The sequence below is a fragment of the Dipteris shenzhenensis genome, chromosome 31, assembly GCF_047967505.1.
Source record: "Dipteris shenzhenensis isolate YYH24624 ecotype China chromosome 31, Dip_SZ_1.0, whole genome shotgun sequence".
In the NCBI taxonomy this organism is placed as follows: domain Eukaryota; kingdom Viridiplantae; phylum Streptophyta; class Polypodiopsida; order Gleicheniales; family Dipteridaceae; genus Dipteris; species Dipteris shenzhenensis.
The window spans coordinates 39,460,164-39,483,551 of NC_141626.1; the positions used below are offsets into that span (position 1 = coordinate 39,460,164).

A 23,388-nucleotide genomic window follows, 5' to 3' on the forward strand; every position below is an offset into this window, starting at 1 on the left:
TTTGACTGATGGATGGCAAACTCCTCGCAAAGTGATCTCCCCCAGGCGACCTTTGCCTTCTCGGACTTGGAGTGGTGCATCCTCTCATGGGAAAACACCTGCTGAAAACTTTGGTGTTGGCTTGACCTGGGATGCTGAGATTGCAAATCGGACCTTGTTTCCTGAAGAAGTTGCTGCACTTTTGTCCTCTCCTCAAGCTGATGCTTCATCCCAGGGAAGACGCGCAGACATTGAGATGGAAATGCAGACACAGACAGCCCGTTAGTTGCTGTACATACCTGTCCCATAACTATAAATATGCTTGATCATCTAAAGTGTGTTACTCTCAATGCACAGGGAATGTGTGATGGTCGCAAATGGAAACTGGTCTTGATGTATATCAGGCAATTGCAGCCTGATATATTTGCTTTGCAAGAGCATAATCAGCATATGTATGCTGATCAAATAGGCCATTTTGCTGGTTATGATATCTTCTATGCTGGGGAGCAGTCCTTTTCTGGTGTGGCTTTTTTGGTAAAGCACGACCTTCAACCTGTTGTGGCTCTCAATGATCGCCATGGTAGATGGATTATTGTTTAATGCCTTTTTCAAGGGGAAATTTTGAATTTGCATCGGTTTATGCCCCCCAATCTTCTCATGATAGACCTTTGATTTGGGCCGCCATGCATACTTATCCATGGTGACAACATGCCTTCATTTGTGGTGACTTTAATAATGCCCCTCAATCTGGTGACAACACCTCAGGTCACACTCATATGTTGGCTTCTGAAACACAGGCATGGTCTGATTTTTTGCTTCAGTTGCGCCTAGTTGATCTCTGGAAGGAATTACAGCCCATGCTTCCGGCCTATACCTTTCAGCCTAATGCTCAATCTTCTTATCGACCACGCTTGGGCAGATGGTATCAGATTGATCCACAGCATTGTGATGTCTTTACTTATCAAATTTGGGTTGATCATGCTTTCACACATTCGGATCATGCTCCTCTTTGGTTGAGGCTTTCCTTACATGAATTTCCCATTGATAGATTGCCTTGCCGAAGGCTTTTGCTGATTAATAATAGTTATTTGGAGCATGCTGACTTTAGAGCCTTGGTCTCTGATGCTATTCAGCCTCTCTCTTGTCAGATACGCATTGGTTTGGATTATGCCTAGAAGGCTTTTGTTGCTCAGATGCAAGCAGTTATTCGAGATAGCAATGCGGCTTGCATTCTTTCTGGGGATATCTCTGATGAGTGGACTCTTCGTTGTTCGGTCCGCCAAGGATGCCCTCTGAGTGCTTAACTGTATGCCATTGCTACTCATCCTATGCTGCAATATATTGATCATCTTGTGGCTACAGAATCACTTCATGGCTTGGAATTGGATGCTAATCACAGCATCGTTGCTCAAGCTTATGCTGATGATTCTTTCTTTACCCCGAAGAATACACCCCATGATCTTGGTGCCTTGATGCAGACCCTCTCTGTTTATGGTTTGGCAGTTGGTCTTCATGTTAATTTTCAAAAGTCTAAGCTGCTCCCTTTGCATTCCAAAGACTCTGGCATAGTCTATTATGGCCCGGGGATATCATTCCACCCACTCAGTTTGTTCGTCATCTTTGTTACCCTTTGGGGTGGGAACTCACTTGCCGACAACAAACTGATTGGGTTTTTTGGCTAAGCTTCGGAAAAAGCTTGAGTATTGGAAACTGGCAACCTGGCCTTTACACGTTGTCTTCGAATAGTGCAGTCCATCCTTGTGGCATATATTCAATTTTACTTGCCATTGATCATGTTCACTAAGGAAGATCTTACATCTTTCATGTCTGTCTTTATAGAAATCTTTTGGCGATCCAAACATGGCAGAAAAAGTCTCAGGCTGCTTTTGATGCATCACATTTGTTCTCCCAAGATGCATGGTGGATTGAACATCACGGATATTCATGTGCATATTCTTGCCCACTGGGGGAAAATGTTGCTGCAATTTCTGCAAGGTGATTAGCCTTGGGCTCTTATGATTAGGACTCTGGTCACTTATATCAGTATTTCTACGTTTAGTCATTAGCAACTCGATCACTGGGATTTCTTTTTTGGCTGCACTGATGGCACTTTGCCTGGCTGCCCTTTTGTCTCCTGCTTGCTTCTTGACTAGAAGCATGTTCTTTCTCATCTATCAGTCAAAGATTTCACCAAAAAAAGTGCAAGTTGGCCATTTTTGGCCTGACTGAGTCGGTTGGTTGGCCAGCTCTGGGCTTATAAAAGGGAAGGCCTTGCGCCCTCATATTTAATCATCTGGAGCAGCTTCCAACCAGTAGAAGGAGCAGCATCAGGGCTACCTTTGGGCCTATAGTCAGGGGGAGAAAGAAGTACCTTGTGCTGCTGCAGACCTAGATTGTAGGAGGCTGCCCACCTAGGCTGTACCTAGGTAGTAAGGTGGAGAAGATCATTTTGCATAGAAAGTCTACAGACGCTCGAGGTGGAGCACACGGGCTCGAGTCTAGGCTCGAGTCTAGAGATAGCTGGCAGATAGGAGAAGTACCTTGTGGTAATATCAAAGGACCACACCATTGGTGGGACTGTGGATCTATCTCTTCCATAGCTTTGGACAGAAATATATTATTTTGGTGTATTCTATATCTAGCTGGTTCATTGTCTATTGATGAGTCTGCACATTTATCCTATGCACATAAGTTTAAGAAGTTTGTGATTCCACACCCCACACACACACTATGTGAGCTCCTGGGCTATTCTATCAGTCTTTCGCTGTGCATACCCTCTATTGGTCGATTTCTAACAAATCCACCTGCCTTGCAGGTCATTGAATGCCACGAATGGCTGATATTCATGCTTGACCATCACCACAACTTTAGAAAAGGAATTATCACCTACATACAAAGCCTGAAAAAGGGACCGTGCTACCAACAAAACCATGCTGATTGTGTTCTTGCAAAGCAACTATGTCAGGCTGCATCTTATTGATATAGGCCGATGATTTTCAATTTATTCAAATCACACATCCTTGTACATTGTAGGTTAGGCATTTTATATGTGACTGCATATTTATAAATTTACAGGTATGTACATGCTGTAAAATGCCAAAATATATTAAGTCTGCATATCCACAGCCACTTGATCTTGAGAGCCTGGCAATAAAAGAGCTACATCATCTTTAGGGAAAAGGGTGTGACTAGCAATAACTGCAGCCCAAGTAATAGCAGTAACTGCAGCCCAAGTAATACCCATCCCCTCCTGGAGGGTCTTCTTTCTGGTTAACACAGACTCCATTAGGGAGGAGGAGCTATTGAGCTCCCGCGTGACCACTGCCCCTGGCTGATCCTGCAGCCCCCCCCGCCATCTCTTCCCTCCCGCAGCCTCCTCCGCCTTCTCCCCGCCCTCCTCCGCTCCTCCCCGTCATCTCGTCCCCCCTGCCATTCCGCCCCCCCAGCCATCTCTTCCGCCCCCCCCACCTTCTCCTCGGCCTCCCCCCCTCCATCTCCTCCGCCTCTTGCCACATTCTCCTCCCCCCCGCCTTCTCCTTGGCCTCCCCCCGCCACGGCCATTTCCCCTCTGCCTCCTTCTGCTGCCCCCTGCCTCCCCCTTTGCCTTCCCCGCCTTCTCCACCTCCTCCCCCCCGCCTCTTTGCCTCCTCCTCCCTGCCGTCCCCCGCCCCTCTTCCGCCTCCTTCCCCGTCTTCTCCCTCCTTCCCTCAGCTTGTCTTCTTCCGCTCTCCCCCTCGCTTCCTCTCCACCTCCTCCATCGACATCTCTCCACCTTATCCTGCCTCTCCTCTTCGCTTCCCTACCTGGTTTTATCTTTTCTCTCTTTGCAGTGCCAGATTTTGTGCTTGTTTGGAGAAAGAAATCCTTGGTGGTGACCCTTGGTCTGGCCAGAGGGGCTCTATGGTAGCACCCTCAAATCCCACAACCGTTAAGGTCATTTTTTCTCCAGCCAACAAGCAAGAGGTATAACAAGCAATCCATTTCCTCCTCAAGGCAATCGTGGGCGAAATTGTGGGCCTCACAAACACAAGGAGACAAGTGTGACAGTGGATCCAAGCGAGCTTGGCACTAGAGGGTGACCACATTTAGGAAGTCACCATCTATGGAAGAGGCGTCTTCCTCATCCAGTTGAGCTCCCGTGATACGACACTAGTGGAGCAGAGTCCCATCCTCCTTTGCCCGCATTTGGTGTACCTCTTCCCTTGGTACCATCATGGATTTACAGTGGAGGACATGGACACGACGCACCATGCTCTCTGTTTTTTGGTTACGCTTCACTTCCTGGGGCTCCCAAAGGAATACAGAGACATACTCCCCTCCATTGGTCGAGCATTTGGCACTGTGCTGAGTCTCCGCCAAATTGGGCCACATCAGTGGTAGTAGCAGACAACGGGGTCCCCAAGATCAGATTGGTGGTTGAGAGCCTAGAGTCCCTCCCAGATTTGATCCTCCTAGAGACGCTTGAGGGGGGTACACTTTGCTAGCGTGTGGATATTTCTTGATTACAAGGCCAGTGTCTTCGTTGTAGACAAATGGGTCACCTAGCCAGAGATTGCCCTCACGGGCAAGGCTGGGCTCCTCCCTCCCCACCCACGCAAAGTAGGCAGAGTCTGCAGGCCAGGGCCCAACACCCCCCTAGATAGGAGTAGCAAGAGTCTTAGACCCCCTGGGTGACTCCTTCAGAAGGGGATTGGACCCAGGTTTTAAAAAAAAAAGAAACCAAGCAAACTGGCTCGAAAGCGCCGTAGGCAGAGGGCTAGCCGTAGAGAGAGAGAGAGTATTTCAAGAGGCACCTGCGAAGGAGAAGCAGTAGGAGCCCATACGTTGAGACCCCCCCCCCCCCCCCGGCGGCAGGGGCCACACGGTTCGGCCAGGTGATCCTCTTGCTATGAAGGTCTAGCATCCGCATTTGCCCTTGTATCAGCAATGAGCCCCATGAGCTCCTGATGCTACGATGACAGAAGCTGCAAAAGTTAGCCCAACAATGGTTGAGGAGGAGCGGATTTAGAGCCCCGTCGAGCCTGATTAGTAGGATGGGCCTGTGGTTGCCCCTACTCCCCCCTGTCCCCCTCCCCCCTGGATCCCTCTCCCTCTCCACTCGCCCCCCTTCCTCCTGAGTTCCCCCCGCTTTCTCCCTTGCCCCTCCTATCCTCACCACCCATCCCCCTCCCTTTGCATCCCCCCCTCCCCCTCCGGCCCCCCCCCCCCCTCCCTTCCATCTCCTTAGCAGGTTCTTCAGCCTTCCCATCTTCCCCCCCCTCCCTAGGATCTGCCTCGACTCCCTTGCCAGTGGGCAAGGGTAAGACAGGGCCCCCTTCTGCTTCCTCTTCATCGCAGCTCATGTCCCCTCTCTCCACTCTGAGGGAGAGCCAGAGGGAAGGAGCTCGTCGTCCTCCTGGTCAGCAGCTCCAAATTTCCAGCCTGGGCATCCCCTACTATTGCGGGCATCCCCTACCGCAGGACTTTTCTTTTTTTGGGCAAAAAGATTACTTCATTAAGTATGAATGAAAGTTGCAAGAGCAAGCTCAAATGCGGGAGTACATCATGACATGCTTGAAAGAAAAAACAGCTCAAAAAGAGCTAACAAAGATCCAAGGTGGAGGCTGAAAATCCCACCTCAACCCTTAAGAAGACTCAGAGAAAAACAGAGATCCTCTCCAAACTCTGAAAAAAATACATCTCCTGGTATCCCTGCATGCTCATTCACATGGCCATGAGCGTGTGTATAGTATTCGTCCATATACTAGCCATAGATTAGAAAGGGTGAACCTGTGAACCCTCCATCGCCTCCGTACATTTGGCCCTCCAAATATACCAAGCTGTAATGCTAGCTAGAATCCCCTAAACTGTGTCTACCGAGGCATGAGCAGCTCTAAAAAGAGTGAAAGGAACATCCTGGAGAACATAGACTCCACAGAGTGTCGTCATATAATGAAGGATGAGTCTAAGTCATGTTCCTCGGAAAACACCTGAGGTCCACTAAGAGAGAACCATGCCACTGATCCCCAGGTCATGAAGAAGGGTGTTTTATGAAATATGCAAAGAATCCTGGCAACACCCTTCCAGATCATCCTCGCCTGTCTGCACTCCCAAAGGCAATGCTAAACCGACTCAACTACTGCGTGGCATCGAGGACAAGTAGGGTCAGCCCTGAATGTGGATCTCCACAGGTTCACTGCAATCCCTCCATGAATAGAAAGCCAAAAGAAGAGAGTAATCTTTCTATTTATGAGGGATTTCCAGAGCCTCCTTCAAAAGTTTTTCTGCACCTCTGCAGAAATATGAAAACTATCCCAATGAGGAGCTTTGGAGGGCCTCCAACCTCTTTTGCTAAGAGAAAATCTCCTAGAATTTTTGACTGTGTAACGAAAGAAGGGGATGCTCTTCTCTCGGTGCCCTTCATTAATCCATTCCCACTCCCGTGGGTCCCATTGCAAAAACCTGATGGGAGAACCACCATATAACATGAGTCTCCAAGACCCAAGTGCCATGAGACCAGGGACAGGATCAAGATACCACTATGATTCCGTGCCCCACTCCATGTAACTTGCAATCCTAACAGGCTGGAAGGCAACCTCCTAAAGAATATGATCTGAAGATCTGAGAAGTCTGCCTCCCAATTGAACATCAAAGACAAGGGTCTCCTCATGTGCATCCTGCAAGGCAATGACCTGTAAGGGAACACCCATCCCCGTAAAAGCTCCCAACCAAGTGGACTCTGTGATCGGCAAGTCATATGTATCTACATACTCTGCTGGTATGGGTGCCTCTATCTATTGCATCCTGACTGCACTCCCTCTGAGTGGTGGCCAACTGATAAGAGTCTCTAATCCTCTGGAAGCTATCTAAAAGCCTTCCAGGCACCTACAATGGAAGCAGGTCCCCTCTTCGTCCATTGTGGTCTTCTAGCAATGAGCCCTACAGCAAACTAGTGCCACTATCATGCCAATTGGTTGTCTCTCCGATTTGGTGAGCATGGAAGGAATGTCCCCTAGTTTGATATGTCTCATCCCGCTGGTGAGTATGACGTCCCTCCCGCTCTCGTCTGTTGGCACGCAGTCCCTTGAACACCACTGGTCAGCACTGTCTAAATGGAAAAGCTCAATGATTGTTCTCTGAGTGAAGTCCTGCTGTGCATGTTGGTCTCGCCTTTGTGACTTGAGAAAATGCTCCCTGTGGTTGAGCGATCATGCATATGAATCTTCCAAGCACCTCTGATATGGGTAAGACAAAAGGATGGATAGAGGTCCAAAATCATCCCTAAAGAGGCAGCGATAGCGACGTCTGGTCTCATAATACACCGAGCATCTGAAAATTCTCCTGACTTGATCTCTTAATGATCGCATAGGGTGCAGATGTGACCCTCTTTGGGCAGACATTCTTCTTGTCCACTCTCAATGCAAAGTTGGTGCGATGAGACGTGGAACTAACCCCCCCCCTCTCATACCTTGGCTAGTATATGGACGGACACTATACATATGTGGGTCACCACGTAGGGGTCCTTATGTGTAGCTTCTTCTAGATAGCTATGTTTTTTAGAATGGGAGGGCTCCCCTTAATTCTCTAAGGCTACTACAGGGTTGAGATGGCATTTTCAGTCTCAACGGTTTTCTACCTTCTTTTAAGGAGTGTTTTTTCTTGCACTGCATGATGTATTTCCACCGTGAACTTTTGCTTTCGCGGGTTTTGTTCATACTTAATAAAATTCTTTTTTTTTTGAAAAAAGAATCTGCATCAATGTTGAGAGGCTTCAGGTTCTCATGCTTTCGCGATGATTTGCAGCAAGCCTTTAGTCCCACATCAGATAGTCCTAGATGAGTTCGAAGCATCCCCACTAAGCTCAATGCAGCGTTTCAGGTTATCACATATCTCTACCGCATTAGACAGTATAGGTCTTACACACAGGGCAACGTAGGCTTCCTTGGTTGGCTTTATTCTCCTCCATGGCATTGACGAGAGAGGGTGACCAGAGGTGTTGGTATGCACGTACACGCAGATGTTTTGAAAGCTCAGGGCTCGACATACATAGGTTTCATCCCTTACACTATAGTGTAGTGGCCTCTGCTATCTTGCTCACATATCACAAGGTGAACTAGGTCATACAAGAGGACATTTTATAGTTACACACATTGAAGACCTGGTTGGTACCCCACGAGATTCCTATGAAGCTCACTTTTTATAGAGAAGTGATAGTCAAAGCACTGCCGCTCAAATCTCAGGTTCTCATCCCTCACACACATTGGCTAGTATATGGACAGACACCATACCTACCTTGATGCCCGTATGGACGAGTATGTAGGGAGACTCCTGTGCAGCCTCAGCTCTAGGAGGGCTTCTTTCTTCAGGGAATGGAAGGATTCTCCTTTCTTCTCTGAGACTCTTACAGGGTTGAGGTGGCACTTTCAGCCTTAGCCTTGGTTGTTTTCCACATCATTTTGAGGAGGTTTATTTATCCTCATTATCCTCATGGTTTCATGATGTATTCCGCTTTGAGCTTGCTCTCGCGGGTTTTTTCTCTTACTTAATAGAAGTCTCTTTCTTGAAAAAAAATAAAAATTTGGCCAGTGCAGCATACTCTCTACTTAGTCCGACCTGTAATGTGAGTCGCATTTTGAAGATCGAGCCAGAGAAAAGGACCCCAAGTATGTGTAGGATGCAACCACCTCCACTGACAATCCATCCAAGGTGAAACGCTCTCTTTCTCCACTATAGCACAAGGCAATGCTACTAAATCGCAATATTGTCACAAAGCAGTGTTTAGCTTACATTTCACTCACCATCCCACAATTGGAACCTAAGGTGGATTGCCCGTTCACCTGATATTAATCTCTGGTGAACAATGCTTTACATGCTTTTGAGTCTTTACCAGCTTCTCAAATACATTTAACAAGAGTGCACAGTTGTACATGGGCACCACCTTCTAATATAGCACGATAAGCGATGCTTTTGCAAATGTATTTTTTGTACATTGCGCTATTAAAAGGAACTTTTAGCTTGAAGGCAAAATCTTTGTAGATAACTCTCAGATAACTTAGCTAATATATCTTTTAAGTTATTAGTGAAAATTTACAAAGCAGATGGCTTTTGAGGACATGTTGAACATCATGACCTTGGTTTTACCAAGGTTGACCTTTAAGTCATACATAAGATATGAAGAGGCATGTAGAGTATTTGGGTTTTAATTTGTGATCCAATGTGTATGCCATGTTAAGTAGTGTGTGTGAGTGGTGTCATAGTGTGTGATGTAGGCAGTCTTGTGGATATACTAAAAATAGGTAGGTGTGGTCTACTCCTGGGGGTCGTAGTGAGACAGAAAGTCAATAATATGTGAAGTGAAGGCAAGAGATCCCATGAGATAGTCAACTATGCCGGAGCCTCTCCCCCCATGTGGGAAACAAGTGAACCCGCCTGAAGGAGGTTCAGCGATCTAGGCCATTGTAGATGATAAGATCATGTATCTTGCCCATGTCTAGTAGTGCAGGATGTGATTGGGGCCCGTCTACAGAGACTCGAGACATCCCAGCCTTGTCTTTATCAACATATGGTAATAAGATAGAATCATCACAAAAATAAAAACTGACACTTGGCATGTACCTATTGAAGTCCCCAACAAGGGAAACTTCCCCGTGGCTCAAAAAATCCACGATGTCCAAGTAGAGGGCTATGTACGGTGACGCCTGAGAGGAAGAGAGGGAGAGAGAGTGAGAGAGATGTATAATATGATGCCATTTATGTCAGACCCAACATGATCTATGGGACAAAGGATGGTCCCATATTAAAGATTACAAGCTACAGCCATTTTTTGTCCATAAAAATATGAACTTGTATTACGTATGACAAGAATACATTGAATCAAAATGAAATCCTGTCAAACCCTCATACGAAGTCGAGGAAAAGAAATTATACTATCATAACCAATCGGGAGAGTGGAAATGCCATGAATGCCATGTGGCTATGAATGTGAGGAATAAAACATAATCCCACTCTCTCATGAAGGTGGACCTCTTGGCCGCTGAGCATGTGAGGAACCCTGGATCCTGCTTAAGTGGCCACCGTGAGGGTGTGTACAATATCTTGCCAGATCACGGAGAGTGACTGAGAGATTTTATGCATTTGGATCTTCAACTCTACCATCCCAAGTGAGTCTGTGGAAGGAGAATGAGTTTTGAGTTTCCCCTTCACCTCAATAATTTTTAGTAGATGGCTAGCTGAAGAGAATTGGTTTTTGTACAAGTCTGAAACTGCATTCATGTTTTCTCCAGAAATGGCTGGCTATAGGTGAAACTGCATTTATGCTGTCTCCATAGATGTTTGAGCAAAGGCATGAATTCACTTTTGCATATATTGATTGAGTAGCATCACCTCAAAAGGGAAGTCTCCCTCTTTGTCTAGGAAATTTCTACCGAATTAAGGTGTAGGATCTATGCCTTACTAAGTGCCACTGGCTCCATTTTTCATGCAGAGTACTGCTGTAACAGGTTCAGCAAATGGAAGTTTGTGCATGTTCAAAGTAGATTCCATGGGCCGATCAGCAATTGTGTTCCAAAATAAGCTGCATACGACTTCCATTGATAAGGTACATACCACATTGATAAGCTGCATACGACTTCCATTGATAAGGTACATACCACATTGTCTTCTGAGGAATTTGGAGGTCATTGATTTCATCTAAAACTATTCAAGAAAAAACACCCAAATTTGGAAAATTACTATCAAAGAATAGAGATAAAGAAAAGCACAAAGTTTTAGATGCAAAAGATGCACATACATGTTTGGCTAAATTTTCTATAAGCAACACTTAATTCTGGTTTATCCTAATGTATGATTGGTATTCTACGGGAACTAATGTGACCATATTCTTAGCAAATCTTACATGTTTTTAGTTACGAATTTGAGTTTATGCAATGATAGGGTCTCTTTCAAGACCTATCAAGTCAATTTTTATAAACCACATAAAATTGAGCAGTTTGTAGATTTTTTCCCCCTCCCCCCCCAAAAAAGAGATTTTTATTAAGTATGACAGAAACTGATACATGAGTAAAGCACTCATGGTATCAATACACCATATGAAGCATCGGAAATCCAAGAAGGTGGTTGAAAATCCCAAGCCAACCAAACCAGAGGGGGACTCAAGAGACGAAGGGTCTCAATACCCATTTTTTCAGAAATGCCTGTTTATAGGCCTTGTGGAGAATGGGGTAGGAGAGGCCTAAATCAGGATTGAGGAGGAGAGTGCCATGTGGCATTGAAGGAGTACCCAAACATGATGATTTGTGGACAGGACTTGGGGGAATAGCCATTGATTGTATTGAAGGATGACCTTCCTTTTGGGGAAAAAATGTAACTTCATGGAGTCTTCTACTCATTTCTGTTTCCCTTCTTAAATAATTTCATACTTTTTAGGTTGCCTTACCCTAGGACCTAGGTTAGTTTGGTGATCCTACTTGGGAGGGGTTGAGTCCCCCTCCCCAGATCCACTTATCCTCTTGTTTCCCCTTGTTGTTGACCTTATCCTCCTCTCCTTCTCCCCCACAGCATTCAAGTCCCACATTATCCTCCTCTCTTTGTGCTTGTCCCTCTCTCGCCCCTCTCTTCTCTTGTCCCTTATCTTGCTGCTTGTACTCTGATTTGGATCTTGCTGTATGCAAATGATGTGGTGCTTTTATCCTCCTCTACAGAGGGCCTTTATAGACATTTAGATGCACTGTAGTTCTTTTGTGAATCACATGATTTGAAGGTCAACCTTGGCAAAACCAAGGTTATGGTCTTCAATGCCTCCTGAGAAGCCATGCATAGAGAGTAGTTCACCTTTGATGGATCGCCAGTTGATATTGCCTTGTCTTACACATACATAGGGGTTCTCTTTTCTAGCCCTATTTTTATGATGAAACCAGCTATGCAGGCCCGTCTCAGCAGTGGTTATGCTTCTTTAGCTAGATTGGAGAGGCAAAGCTTCTAGTCACACCAAGGCCCTCCTATTCGATTCCTTGGTCCGACTAGCTGGATGTATGGCGGCCCTTGTTTCTCTCGGATGCAGATTGGGGTAGGTGGAGCGTCTCCAAGTTCTCATGTTGTCACGTATGGTTCGTAGTAAGCCATCGGCTCCCCACCAGGTTATTCAGGCAGAGTTTGGATCACCCATGTACGGCTTGATGCAACATTCCAAATCATCATGTATCTATATCGCGTCAGGGGATAGGGGGACTGCACCTCAGGACGATGCAGATTGCCATGGCTGGCCTCAATGGCCTTAGCAGCTGAGGGTGACCAAAGATGATGGTATATGCAAGTGGTTTGAGGGATTGGGGCTCCACATGGATAGACTTCCCCCCTTCCAGTACAACATTCATATGCTGTCTCTCCCACTTGGTGTCATGAGGTTAACCAAGTCGTACGCGAGGACCTTCTGCAGCTACACACATTTCGGACCTGGTTGGGAATCGAATGAACTCATGATGAAGCTTAGCTTCTACAAAGATCACTACCTACATATTTCTAATGAGGCTTTATTGATCCTCCTGGATATAAATGGATTCACCTCCCCCATTCATTGAGGATCTCTATTGGGCAGTTCCGGGTTCCTTCACATCGACTTTGCATTGAGAGTGAGCGACTTGAGGGAGTACGAGGCACATATTCACTCTGTGTGAGCTATAGGAGACTGAGTCAAAGGAGCATTTTGTCTTTAGGTGTCCAGTATATTACGGGATCCGAGGCCGCTTTTACTACTTCTTCAGGGAGAGCCTCGTGCTCACCTTTCCAGACTAGAGATGTTTGGCCGCTTTAATCCATAACGTAGTTAGACATCGAGAGCACTTATTCAGATCATAGAGACAGGGATGAGACGCACTAGCAGGCTCTTCTCAGAGCATGATCCGAGTTTTCCCAACCAGACCACACAAGTTATCACCAAGCGGGCCTATGACACGGCAAGATCTGAAGCCACATAGACCCAACAGAAGGTGGACATGAAGACTACACTTGGAAAACATCCCTTCCATGTTCAAGGTTGAAACGTACCACAATTAAACTCTCAATCATCATGGGCGATGGCACAACTTTGCTCCTCCTAGCCACCCTTCGTAACAACCAGCTCAATTCAAAATCTTACGTTATTTCCCCGCCATGCTGTACACAAAGCCCACAACTCCCTAGATGGTTCTACATGCCACATGTCACATTCCCAGGGCCATCCTTTGGTACACCATTTACCCCTCTCTTGTAGTATAATTTAATTCCATTTTCCCCTTGGTAATTACACAATTTGGTGCACCTAGGCCCTTGACATTAGAACCATCTAGTCAGTGCCAATTCGCCCTCACCAAGTACTTTGACATTGATTCCTTTAACCATATACTTGAAGCGCTATAAAATAAAATATGGCAATTGGTCTCATAAAGAAAAAAATGTCCACCGACCCTTCCGAGGTCATGTTATCTCAGCTTGAGCATAACATTCCTTCCCTCCTTAGGCATCAACGTCCTCGTTGATAAAATCTAGGAATGCTCTCCGCATCTCGTACACGGATTCCCAAGTAGCCTCAGATAGAGGTAGACCATGCCATGCAACCAACACCATGGGTATCTTTCGATTGCATACTTGCATTGTTCCTCGGTCTAGGATTCTTATTGGTTTGCACCTTGCATTATCCTCTATCTCCTGAAACAAAACAACATCCTTTGTTGTACTTTACTGGTCGTCGGCAGACCTCGGTCACCAGGAGTCACACCATGGTCACACCTTGTTCACACCTGGGTCATACCTGGGTCACACCCTGTTCACACCTGGGTCATACCTAGGTCACACCCTGTTCACACCTGGGTCATACCTGGGTCACACCCTATTCACACCTGGGTCATACTTGGGAAACACCTTGTTCACACTTGGGCCATACTTGGGTTACACTTTGTTCACACGTTGGTCACTGGAGCAACATGTCAAGGATGGTTAGACCTTGGTCACACCTGTGTCACACCTTGTTCACATCTTGGTCACTGCAAACAATGACTTGTCAAGGATGGATAAACCTTGGTCACACTGTAGTCAGACCTTGGTCACACTATCAGTACAAGACTGGAGTGGTACATGATTTGGACATGACTGTAATAGTACAGGACTTTGCATGCCAAGTCTGGTGGACTGACCTTGGTCACAGCTGATTCGCCCTCGGTCATCCGCTCTTGATCAGAGTACTTCCAACCTTGGTCAGAGTGAAGTGCTGGCGCATTGGACTGTATCAGTTAAGAGAGCACATGTGGTACACATGGTGGTGCACATGGGAAGAAGTCCACCAGTTAAGGATCACAGGTGGTGCATCACCCCTCACCACCAACTAGTGTCAGGTGCACATGGAATAGACATGAGTACACATGGAGTACTTTACCGAGTGACTTAGGGAAGGTTGGGGAGTTGTAGAAGCCATCAAGGGACGAAGCGGTGGAATGGCTAAGGAGACAGGAAGACAACCCTTCACAAGGGCAAGTGTCCTGGTTGAGATGGACTTAACCCCTTATTTTTTATTACTTTCTGGGATCAGATTGGGGATCACATTACTTCAGCCTTGCAGTGTGTATGGGACACGGGTGAGATGCCAGACTCACTTACGGAGGGCCTCATTCATTTGATTCTGAAAGGGGGTTGTAGGAATTTAGTGTCTCACTGGAGACCGATTACCTTGCTGGGTACCTTGTATAAAGTCCTAGCTAAAGCTATCAGCCTTCGTCTGCAGCCCTTTCCCCCAGATCTTATCCATGATACGCAGACGGATTTTGTGCATGGTAGGAGCATCTTTGAAAACATCTTCTACTTTTGGGAGGCTTCGGATTGGGCCATTCATAATGGCCACAAGTTGGCCATTCTACTCTTGGACTTTGAGAAAGCTTATGCTGGGGCTTTCTGGAGGGCACACTTACTCTCTTTGGTTTTTCAGATGCATGGATCAGAGGGGTGTCAGCCCTCTACAGATCAGCCCACAGCCAGGTTCTTATTGGTGGAGTCAGGGGGACAGGTTTGAGATTACCAGATCAGTCCATCGGGGATGCCCCTTAGCCCCCTTTCTATTCCTATTTGTGGTTGAAGCTACAAGCTATTATAGTAGAGCTCAATCTGGTATTGTAGGGCTCAGGCTTCCTCTGAGGTAGGAGGATGAGCTCTTAGACAGTGAGTTGGCAGATGATACGACTGTTTTTTTGGATGCTACTCCATAGACACTGACTTCATACAGGACGGCATTGGATTTTTTTTGCATTGCGGCAAGTGCACACATTAATTGGAACAAATCCAATGGCTTTTGGATCAGTGATGAGACACTCCAGACTGGCTGAATGACGCAGGGTTCACTTGGATTCAAAGGGGAGTCTCTGTTAGATATCTGGGATGCTAGGTTGGGGTGGGCATCTCTCCGACACAGCAGTTCACTCCCGTGTTGGAGAATATCAGGAGGAAACTCATCTTTTGGAGTTCATCCAGACTTTGGACCTTGCATCTAGAGTTTGGAGTTCATCCAAACTTGACCTTGCATCCAGAGTTGTAGTTGTGAACAAGGTATTATTGGCCACTGCCTAGTTCTTTTGCTCATGTTGGTGTAGATCTAGAGGTTGTATCGCTCAGCTCATGAGACCTATCAGGAACTTCCTATGAAGCGGTTTAGATGGCACCTCAGATGTTGTAGCCAAGGTGGCCTGGGAGACCCTCATTCTCCCCACAGAAGGAGGAGGTCTCAATATTATTGACCCGAACTTGCACTGTATGGTCTTGCTCTGCAAGTTCATAGTACGTGGATTGATGCGTGGACAGGAGCCCTAGAAAGATTTTTTCTCACGCAGCATTTAGTCTTGTATCCCATCTCATGGGGGAGATTGGATGGACAGCAGCAGATGGATCTTTACTTCAGCCCATCTCAAATCTCCCCCTTTCCCTCTCATGGCTACTATTCTAAAAGCTTGGGGCTGCTTCAGAAACACTCTTCGTAGAGTTCCACCCACCTTTTGTGAAGAAATTCAAGGCAGCCAGTCATGTGGAATGACTTGATTTTGGATGACCATGGCAGGCCACTTGGCGTGTCACATTATATTCAGTGGTCTAGATGGGAGAGGGGACCTGCTTCTACAATAGGCGCCTGGCAGGCCTTTATGAGACTTCCAGAGGATCAAAGACTTATAGTAGTTGGCCACCTCAGAGGGAGTGCAATCAGGATACAGCAGATATAGGCAGCCATTCCACCATAGTGGATTGACACATATGACATGCCGATCACAGACTCCACTTGGTGTGGGGAGCGTTTTCAGGGACAGGTATTCCGTTACAACTTATTGCCCTGCAGGATGCACATGAGGATACCCTAGTCTTTGATGTTCACTGTCGGGTGGCAGACTTATCAGATCTTCTGATGATGTTCTTTTGGAGGTTGCTTTTCAGCCTGTTAGGATTGTAGGTTTCATGGATTGGGGCAGGGACTCACAATGGTATCTTGACCCCGATCCTCTTCTCCTTGCGCTGGGGTCTTGGAGACTTTGGTTATACGGTGGTTTCCCTATTAGGTTCTTGCAGTGGGACCTAGGGGAGTGGGAATGGATTGATGAGGAGCACCGAGAGAAGAGCTTCCCCTTCTTTTGATTGACATAATTGTCACCCTTGGTTAACTGTCTGACATAGTTGTCACCTGGTGACATGGTTGTCATCTGGATAGCTCCCTGACATAGTTGTCACCTGGTCGGCGGACCGGTGACATGGTTGCCATCTGGACAGCTCCGTGACATAGTTGTCACTTGGTCAGCTCGGCTTGAATTTGAATGCTTGAACTTGAATATCTGCAACAATGCCACAAGGATGGACTGCACTATTCAAAGACGAACGTGCAAAGGCCAGGTTGCCAGTTTCCAATACTCAAGCTTTTTCCGAAGCTTAGCCAAAACCCAATCAGTTTGTTGTCGGCGAGTGAGTTCCCACCCCAAAGGGTAACCAAGATGACGAACAAACTAAGTGGGTGGAATGATATCCCTGAGCCATAATAGACTATGCCAGTCTTTGGAATGCAAAGGGAGGAGCTTAGACTTCTGAAAATTAACATGAAGACCAGTTGCCAAACCATAAACAGAGAGGACCTGCATCAAGGCACCAATATCATGGGGCGTATTCTTCGGGGTAAAGAAATAATCATCAGCATAAGCTTGAGCAACCATGCTGCGATTAGCATCCAATTCCACGCCATGAAGTGATCCTATAGCCACAAGATGATCAATATATTGCAGCATAGGATGAGTAGCAATGGCATACAGTAAAGCACATATTGCAGCATAGGATGAGTAGCAATGGTATACAATAAAGCACTGAGAGGGCATCCCTGGAGGACCGAACAACGAAGAGTCCACTCATCAAACATATCCCGAAAAAGAATGCAAGCCGCATTGCTATCTCTGTAAAGCCAGTAAATAACCTGCTGCATTTTTGGTCCAAACCCCAAAGCTCGCATAGTTTGCGAGATGAAATCCCATTGAACTGTGTCAAAGGCTTTTGCAATATCTACCTACAAGAGTAGAACATCTTATTGCATGTATTTGGCATATTCAATCCCAATATAAGCATTGGCAATGTTATTAGTGATATGGCGACGTGGAACAAAGCCATATTGGGAGGGATGCAACCCATCATGCAAATAACCTTTAATCCAATCAACCACCATTTTGGCAATGATCTTGTAAATGACAGGCATGAGCGTGATTGGCCTCCAATCACCAAGTGAATCACATAGCTGCTTCTTGGAATCAGCTTGAGAAGACCCTTTTTCCATGACACAAGCATTTGCTGATTTTGCCATGCTGTATTACCATTTGCATGCAGCAAGGTGAATTTAAGAAGATCCTAGAATGTAAGAAAAAATTCAACAATTAGACCATCCCATCCTAGAGATTTCCATCTGCCACAGGATCTCAGTGCATCAGACAATTCCCTTTTAGTGAAGGGATGTTCAAGTTCCAAAGCCTAGGCATTAGACATAATTGGATGAATATGCTGCAAAAGAAGCTGATGTGCAAACACGACCCGAGGAGAGAGAGTATCCACATGCCCAAAATGAGTGGAGAAGTGCTACACACATAAATCAGCAAGCTCTGAACGAGATGCTGAGCCATCAGGCATCCGGATTCGACAGATATTGGCAGGCTGCCTTTTGTAGTGTAAACTCTTAAAAAATTGCTTGGAAGAGTTGCCTTTATCCAAAAATGCTTGTTGTCTGGATTGAGTTTCACATGCTATACTTGTGAACCCCTATGCCCAATGAGAAATGACATGATTGTAGGTGACCAACACCCTCGAACCTAGACATGAGAGGAGATAGAGACAACATTTTGGCACCGTTGCCGAGGAGATTAGCGCCTGAAGCAAAAGCGGAGTACATGTTTGCATGTGTGAAAAAGAATCCCCTTTGAAAAACCATTCAAGACACATCCCTCGATGAAAAGGAGTGAAAAAATGCTTCCAATTGATGCAAAAGGATGAGATTTCCATCCTTAACAATGTGGACTTACATAAGCACATTAATACACTAATCACACAAAATTAATGCTTAAACCCTCCACATACTATAAAAACAACACCCCCCCCCCCCCCCCCCCTCACTTCTTTCTCCTCACTTTTCCAAGCCACTTTAATCTCTCCTCCATCTCCAAATTCCATCGAGCCTCCATATTTTTCATCTACCTCCATTTTCTATCCTCCATCTTCCGTCCACCATCTCCACCACCACCACCACCACCACTTTTTCTATCAATCTCTCCCCTCCACCACCACTTTTTCCGTCCAACATTCACCCTCCACCATCACTTTTGTCATCCATCCCTTCCACCTCCGCTCACCATCTCCACCCCCACCCCCACCACCCCTTTTTCCATCCACCCCTCCTCCACCATCACTTTTCTATCAAAACTCCCCCATCCCCCACCTCCATCACCTCCACCTCCACCACTCAAGGTAATCCCCCTACCTCCCTCCATCCCCCCATCCCCCCATCTCCCATAATCTCTCTACCTCTCTCTAGCCCCATCTCCTTCTACCCTACCATCCCCCTTTCTCCCACCATCTCTCTACCTCTCTCTACACCCCATCTCCCTCCACCCCACCATCCCCCTTTCTCCCACCATCTCCCTACCTCTCTCTACACTCCCATCTCCCTCCACCCCACCATCCCCCTTTCCCCCACCATCTCTCTACCTCCCTCTACTCCCCCTTCCTCTCCCCCCCCCCCGCCACCTCTCCTCCTCCCCCCCCCCTTCCCCCTTCTTTCCACCACCCCCCCCCTTCCACTCCCACCCACCCCTCTCCTCTCCACCCCCCCCCCCCCCTCTCCAACCCCTCCCCCCTCCACACCCCCCATCCTCTCCACCACCACCCTCTCCATCACTCCACCCCCCCCAAACCCCCACGCCCCCCCCCCCCCCCCCCCGTCCTCTTAATCACCACCCTCTCCACCACTTACCCCCCCCACCCGCCCCCCCTCCTCCCCCCCCCCCCCCCCCCTCTTTCCCCCCCCACCACACCCACACCCTTCCTGTCCTCTCCACAACTACCTCCCCCCCCCCCCCCCCCCTCCACCACCCATCCACCACTCACCTCCTCCTCCACCCCCCCCCTCCAACACTCACCTCCTCCTCCACCCCGCTCCAGCATCCCCCCCCCCCCTCTCTCTCTCTCTCTCCCCCCCTCGCTGCCCTCTCCCCTCCCTCACAGCCCTCCTTTGCTGTCCCTCCCTTCCCCCCCCTCGCTGCCCTCTCTCTCTCTCTCTCTCTCTCTCAGCCCGTAAGCCCTCTCCCTCCCAGCCTGCACCCTCCCTCTCAGCCCGCACCCTCCCTCTCAGCCCACACCCTCTCAGCCCGCACCCTCTCTCTCAGCCCGTAAGCCCTCTCTCTCCCAGCCCGCACCCTCCCTCTCAGCCCGTAAGCCCTCTCTCTCCCAGCCCACACCCTCCCTCTCAGCCTGCACCCTCTCTCTCAGCAGCACACCCTGCGTCTCAGCCAGCAAGCTTACTCCCTGCGCAAGCCTCTCCCTCGTGGAAGGGCTTACTCCCTGCGCAAGCCTCTCCCTCGTGGAAGGGCCAGATCCTGGCCGTTGGAGGGGAAGGGGGATTAAGGAAAGTCTTAAACTCCTCTCTTCCCCCCCCCCCCGGTGTGAATAGCCCTACAGCAAGTGTCCTTAAAGTGCAGGAAACAGTTTCCAGAGAGTAAAAAGGGGCAAAAAGAGGCAGTTTTGAGTAGAGAATTCAGCTGGCAAACAAGGAGCTCCACCATGGCCCTCAGAGGCAGTTTTGAGCAGAGAATTCAGCACTTCTAGGACTAAGGAGATGCCACAAACAAGGAGCTCCACCATGGCCCTCCAAGGAGCAAAAGTAGAGAAAGATAAAAGCATAGGCAGCAGTACAAGAGCTGAAGAGGCAAGTTCTTCTTTACCCTTATCTCCTTCCCCACCACCTCCAACGACCTCCCTTGCCTCCACCCCAACCCTTTCCTACCCACCTACTTTACTAAATCCTCCTGTGGCTCCTACCCCATCTCCTTTACTTCCATCTCCCCCATCACTTCCGGTTAAGATCCTTGCCTCAATCCCAACCCTTTCCTACCCACCTCCTCTACTCAATCCTCCTCCTCTCCCTCCTTCAGCTTCACCTCCTCCTCTTGCTCCCGTTCATTCCTCCCTAGCCCTTTCCCTTGCTTATTCCTCCCCTCCCCTAGTCCCTACCCATCCTCTTCCTTCCTCTTCCTCCCCTTCCCTATTCCCTACCCAGCCTCTTCCCTCCTCTTCTTCCCCTCCCCTAGTCCCTACCCAGCTTCTTCCCACCTCTTCCCACCGACCCTCCCTTTCAGCCCCTTCCTCCCCTAGTGTAGGCTCTTCTTCGGTCCCTGACTCCCTACTTCCTCCTTCCGGATCTCTCTCTTCAGGACCTCCATTTTTTGCACCCCTCCTTTACTCGCCTTCTTACCCTCTTACCCCCTCATCCTTGTTACCCCTCTCCCCTTCACCCTCCACAGCGGAAGCAGTCCTGGCAGATAATCTGCGCTTGAGAGATTTAGTTATGCAGTGCATGGAGACTTGCAGACTTCAGGGCGCTGCGATTCAGTCTCTCACAGCATAGATACACACACTGACTGCTCAGCTATCGACAGTTGAGAGTCATAGATCTGATCAGGACTCCCATATTCGTTAGCTTCATACCAGAGATATTGATCGGGACATCCAGTTACGGACACATGCTGAGCGCATAGTGCAGCTGGAGGCACGCATTCACGAGCATGTTGTGGCATGCGATGATCGCCTCCAGCAGCTGCATGTAGCTCCTCCAGCTAGTGCAGCAATTGAGGAGAGGTTGGCCTAGACAGAGGTAGAGAAGACCTCAGAGTGGGTGGACGTTGTGCGTAGAGCCCCACAGGCCCAGCAGACCACAGTCTCTGAGACTATTGCCGAGAGTCAGCGGCGAGCTCAGAAGGCCCTCAACATCCGCATCCGCGGAGTTGAGCGATCAGATACGAGATCAGCCATGGATCAGGCGACAGATTTCGTATATGGGACACTCGAAGTTCAGGATCATGGCATAGTAGCTACATATCGAGTGGGCCGGGATCCAGCACGGCACCAGCCACTTATCATCAGATTCAGAGATGCTGAGGCCCGTCTCGCAGTATTACGGAGGAGATCCAGATTGAGGGACCATCCACAGATTCACATGGATGAGGACCTTACAGCTCTTCAGTGGGAGGAGCATAGACGTCTCATTGCACAGAGGGATGTTGCCCGTCGTGAGGGCAAGTGCACCGTGATCAGAGAGGGCAAACTTTTGATAGGAGCTATGCGATCTAGACCGGCTGGAGCCCATAGTTGATGACATGAGGCCTATGGGACACGCAGCCTGCTAGATAGCTTGAGTTTCGCAGTTTGGAACTGTAATGGTTCCCTCACAGCTCAGCCTGGCAACTTACGAGAGGCCTTTTTTGATCAGGACATCGTCTTCTTTACAGAGACCCATGAGAGCCCAGAGAGAGGCTTGCCGCAGATGACAGGGTATGCCTGGGAGTCTGTCTTTCGACAGCAGACTAGACGATCAGGAGGAGTCAGAGGATCTGGCGGTGTGGCAGTTCTTTATAGAGAGCATCTCAGATCGATACTCACAGTCGTGAGGAGAGACCATCGGCCCAGATATCTTTGGGTATGGATCAGGAGACCCCCCCTGAGAGACTTGTTTATTGCAGTATGCTGCTTTCCCCCGAGACAGTCACCTTTTGAGGATTTGTCAGCCGATGTATTGGAGTACTCACGCCGTGGAGAGGTCATCCTTTTAGGAGACTTCAACGCAAGGACATCAGACAGACAGGCAGAGATTTTGGACTTTGCTGAGGATCCAGTCTTAGTTCCAGCTGCCCTAGATGAGAGTTTTCCACGCTTATCTTCAGATAGAGGGGTAGAGGTGACAGATCAGGGACATCGCCTATTGGAGCTTCTCTCATCACATGGCATGGTCATTTATAATGGACTTCGACAGTGGCCGCATTCATCCACAGCCACATGTTTTCCCTTCGCGGGTGGTGGTACGAGCGTCATTGATTACGTCTTGGGTCCCCCGACTTTAATCCCTTTTGTACATAACCTCACAGTCGACCCTTTTATGCCTTCAGCCGATCATGCACGTCTGCACTTTATTCTTACCCAGATTCCTCATGCCCCCCCTTCTAGACATCATGAGCATCAGCCATACTATGAGGTTCATTTTAACCACCAGTTTGATGATATTTATAGCCAACACCTGAGTAGTCTTCTCCGTCCGCATCTTCTCGATGCCCTACCCTCCACACAGGATCGGTGGGACCTTGTACATACCTCCATCATCTCGGCAGCCCACAAGTCCTTCCCCGTCACTTGCCACACATCCGGTCCTCCACCAGTCGGTCTTGTGCCTTGTAATGGATGGTATGATGAGGAGTGTAAAGAACTCCGCAGGAAGCTTCGCCTTGAGACACAGGAGAAGTCTCCCCTCCTCATTGAGACCAAGAAGAGTTACAAGCGTTTGGTGCGACGCAAAAAGCGCCAATTTCTAGCCCGGAATTAGGAGGAGCTGAGAAGTTTACTTTTGATTCCAAGGAATTCTGGAAGAAATTCCTTCACTTGAAATCTTAAACTCCTCTTACGGACCCGTAGGTTTGGCTTGCCTATACTTCCACTTTATATGATATTCCAAACTAGCCACAGATCGACTTATCCCATGTGCCTAGACCCACCTCCTCTGCCTTATTCTCATCCAATAGTGTGCGAGCAGCAGCTCATCGTTTGAAGACTGGGAGAGCTAAGGACCATGATGGATTGCAAGCGGAGTATGTAATCCATGGGATTGATGCCTTAGCTACAGTCCTCTCCCGTCTTTTTAACGAGTCC

General features: G+C 48.0%; 1 protein-coding gene across 1 annotated transcript in view; it reads left to right on the forward strand.

The window, feature by feature from the left end:
* LOC147881451 (uncharacterized) overlaps window positions 1-23,388 on the forward strand; it is a 576,232-nt gene that overhangs the window by 50,785 nt on the left and 502,059 nt on the right. Inside the window, exon 8 of the mRNA XM_087402392.1 lies at window positions 10,442-10,555. Coding sequence (XP_087258518.1) covers window positions 10,442-10,555 — 114 coding nt within the window. The remainder of the gene's footprint in view (window positions 1-10,441; window positions 10,556-23,388) is intronic.